At 30.5% G+C, this 4,063-nt stretch overlaps 1 protein-coding gene across 1 annotated transcript; it reads right to left on the bottom strand.

Annotated features, from left to right (window-relative positions):
* Window positions 1–549: 549 nt before the first annotated feature.
* Window positions 550–3,590, bottom strand: LOC121209471 (protein ASYMMETRIC LEAVES 2). Its single transcript, XM_041080167.1, has 3 exons — window positions 3,379–3,590; window positions 2,304–3,045; window positions 550–843 (listed from the first exon to the last, which is right to left on the bottom strand). Exon 2 carries the CDS (start codon window positions 3,028–3,030, stop codon window positions 2,347–2,349), a length of 684 nt encoding a protein of 227 aa, XP_040936101.1. The 5' UTR covers window positions 3,031–3,045; window positions 3,379–3,590; the 3' UTR covers window positions 550–843; window positions 2,304–2,346.
* Window positions 3,591–4,063: the final 473 nt, after the last annotated feature.

Below are 4,063 nucleotides of genomic sequence, written 5' to 3'. Positions count from 1 at the left end.
GTGGTATAAATATATCAAATTCATCAATTCAATATAAGTAAAAAAAATCAAAATTAAAATGTAATTTTATTACAATATTAATTTTTAATCTTACAATTTCTAGAGGGGCCATGCAACAATTTAACCATTTTTGAAAGGGAGTTACATCCAACTCAATTCTTAAATTACCAAAAATCTATTATTTTCGTATGGTATTTTTTTTATCTTTTTATATATTTATATAAAATAAAAAATACCATAACATTCGTTCCTCAATTTTCTCATTTCAATCAAAGTTATATTTAATTTTTATATCAAATTTATATAAATTTATTACATAATTATTCACGAAATATCTCATAATTTAATTCTTTTTTTATTTGAATTTAATTAATTTTTAGTGCTTTTTAAACTCTATGAACCTAAATAACAAAGCTAAAATAATACATATATACTTAATAATATATATATACACACCAACAATACAAGAGAGAAAAAAACAAGAGAATGAACAATTTAAAGAGAAAAAAATCAAAAGAAAGAAAACAAAATAAAAGGAATAGAAGGCAATTGGCACATTTTAAGAGGCAAAAGCCCCAATGGTGTTATACTGTAAGTCTTGGGGTACAATTTTTAGCAGCTCAAATATATATATAACATTATGATGATGATAATGATAAATTAAAATTTAAAGCTAAATTAAGAAAAAAAAAGTCTATTCAATAATATATATTTATGTCTACCAAAAGCAAAACAGAAGAGAGAGAGGAAACCCTATTTTAATTATTATTAATTTTAATAATAATTAAAATAAAACGGCAGTCTCTCAACGCTGAATCTTTGGTAGAAATTCAACACCCTAACCTGCATTACAAGCAACAAGTTTAGTAATTAAAGAAATATTCTCTGATTAAGACGAGATTATTGGGTGAGACAATACGATATAGTCGAAATAACTGGAATGAACTTAAAATGATACAAGATATAAAAGATTTGGAACTCTAATTAATTTAAACTGAAATAAGTCGATTGCTTGATTAATAAAACACGATACGAAATATATAAATATGTTTGAAAATATTAAGTATGATAAATGAGTAAACAAATACATAACATAAATATAAAAATCAATAATTCTGCATGCATGATCAAGTCATCACTGTGCAGCAGCTTCTGCTTCAATTATACTTCATCTTTTATGCCCATTTGCCTTTTCCATATATAATTTTAAGTAGGCTGTTTGGTCAACAACAATGGGAACTGTGTCTCACCCTCCTTTGTGACTATTTTATTTTAAATTTTCTTATGGTAAGGGTACCACCACGACAACCCTCCCTACACTTCATTCGATTAACCAATCAAGACTTTGAAAATTGGCAAAATAATTTCCAGTTATAATCAACCTTTGTTTTTATTTATGGTAAAATTTAAAACTAGGGTTTCACAGTGACCTGGTCAGGAATGTTTTTAAGTTTCCCTTGAAAGAAGTTAAAAAAAGAAGAAGGGATTTTTAGGTAACCCCATGTTTTAAGTGTTCCATTTAAGGTTATTTATTTATATTCTAATAAATAGGGTAAAAAATATTATTTTATATAGCAACTTAAAGAGTGTGTGCCTTTGTTAACAAAGTTGTTAAGTTAATTAAATTATTATTTCTTTAAAAATGAACTTAAATTGTTGGTCCAAAGTAATAGATTTTATTTAATACATTATTTTCATCAACTTATAGGTAATTACTTATTATTTTATGCATTAGGGTTTAGAATGATATTACTTTGTCTATTCATTATGGATAAAAAAACCCCTAAAAATTGTAATTTTGCTTGATTTCCCTATGAGAAAAAAGAAAAGAAAAATTAGATGTAAATTAGAATGCAAGTCTTATGCTATTTAATGCTCCTATTCAAATAATCTAAAGAAATTAAATCATAGTTTGGAAATAATTCTGAAAATTTAAGATCATATGTGATTTTCAAAGTTTTGAAAATAATTGGTGTTTAGATGATAATAAAAAAAGAAAATTTATGGAAATAAAAAATAGAGAGAGAGAGAGAAATTATTGCTAAATTTAAAGTTTTCCATTAAAAACCCTAATTTTTAACATTTAGTATTTCCCCAGAAAGCAAAATTGGATATAAACCCTAGTTTGTGATTGTGACAGTGAATCAATAGCCATGGTTTTCAATACCCTTTTATAATAATAATAATAATAATAATAATAACAATAATAAAATGTAAATATAATCGAAAATGGAAGTACAAAGTGATTATCGTAAATAACGGACCAAATAATAATAATAATAGAAGAGAAGGACCAAGTGTACCTGTGGGTGGCTATGATGATTTAGGAGTAATGAAACCCTAACCCTAAGAGGGGTGAATGGTACGGCGGTCATCACCGGCAGCAGCACGAGGTGATTGGAACTGACTGAGTTGACCGATCCCTGAAGAGACGTTCATGGCGAGGAGATTTGCGTCGCAGTTACTGCTAGCATCGAAGCTCATTAACATCTGTTGTTGATGGTGATGGTGATGGTGATGATCCCTGGGGAAGAATTGATGGTGGTGGAAATGATGTTCCCGTCCTCCTCCTCCACCACCGCCGCCGTTACCGATCAGATTGATCCCTAAGTTCTGATGGGTCGTAGCCGTAGCAGCCGCTGCTGCCGCTATGAGACCAGCGTGTCCCGTTATACCCAAGCTCTGGTACTTTGAGAGTTCCGACTTAGCACAGCTGAGATCCATTTGCAGTTGCCGGAGTTGGTGCTGGAGGAGGGATATAACCCCAACGCAACCGTAAACGGGGTCCCTCAACCGCATATCCGCCTCATACGCCAGCGAATTAACCGCGTCCTCCCGTTGCGACGGGTGCAGCTCGTTGAGTAGCTTCGTAACGTTGCTAGCACCGAACACCTTGTGAACATTCACGAACTTTTGTGGCTGGTCTGGAGGAAAATACGGCGCGAAAACACACTCCGGCTGACATTTCCGCCTTAAAAACTTACAAGCCGCACACGGAGAATTCGACGACGATGAAGACGATGAAGCCATATTCCACTTTTTTCTCTGCAAAACCATAATAAAATCATCCACAAAAACAAAACATTAACTTTTTCTTCACAATCTTTAAGAAAAAAAACACAATATATCAAACAAAAAAAGGAAAGTTGACGGATTTTTTTTACAACTTTACGTGTATAAAACGAAGCTTATTTATGGAAATCTTGAGAAAATATTTTCTCGGCAAAAAACCCAGAATTTATATCAAATATTTACTTGCATAGAACCAAAAGAATCCATTTTTGTGGACTATATGAAGGATTTAAATAGAACTGTAAAAATATTTTAGGGTTTTGAGGAAGAAGATGATGAAAATGGGGGTAGTTGACATCTTTTTACCAGTATGTTAATGGTGGGATTGGATCTCGCAAAAGGAAGACCTTTTTTACTTCACAACTTTCGATGGTGAGGGAGAGAAGCTTTTGGGGAACAGATCTTGCTTGAATTTCATAGAAAAATACTATATTGTGTTACTAGCTGCAGCTTCATTCAGCCTTTGTTAAAAGGTGTAGAAGTAATGAAACTTTATTATAACGAAAAATAATTAAATTGGGTTTATATTTCATTCACTGATTTTTCGAATGATGCCATATTAAATAAGGTCTTATTATTATTGTGTATTAGATGCAGTGATAATATATATTTAATATTTTAAAGTTTACGTATATTTTATTTTTTAAAAATAATTTAATTTTGGGCGTTTAAAAAGATTTAATTTAATTCGATTTCGAATTTAATAGAAGTTGAATAATTTTTATTTTTAAATAATGAAAAAATATAATAATTAAAAATATAGTGAAAAGGAGAGATGGGAAAAGATGGAGAAAGAAAGGGTGTCTGACTCTGACTATGAGGAAGAAGATCTTGGGATGAAGAATTTTGCCTATTATTCTTATTCTTTTTGTCTTGGGAGTTTAATAAAATAAATAAATAATAAATTAAAACTTAAAAAAAAGAAGATTGGGTATAGGGTGTGTGATACTAGTACTAGACGAGCGTGGGTGGCCTCGGTTTCTTCAGTCAA

Source organism: Gossypium hirsutum, chromosome A11 (genome assembly GCF_007990345.1).
Source record: "Gossypium hirsutum isolate 1008001.06 chromosome A11, Gossypium_hirsutum_v2.1, whole genome shotgun sequence".
NCBI lineage: Eukaryota > Viridiplantae > Streptophyta > Magnoliopsida > Malvales > Malvaceae > Gossypium > Gossypium hirsutum.
Note: the sequence above shows the minus strand (reverse complement) of the source record. Positions and strands in the feature narration are given on the sequence as shown.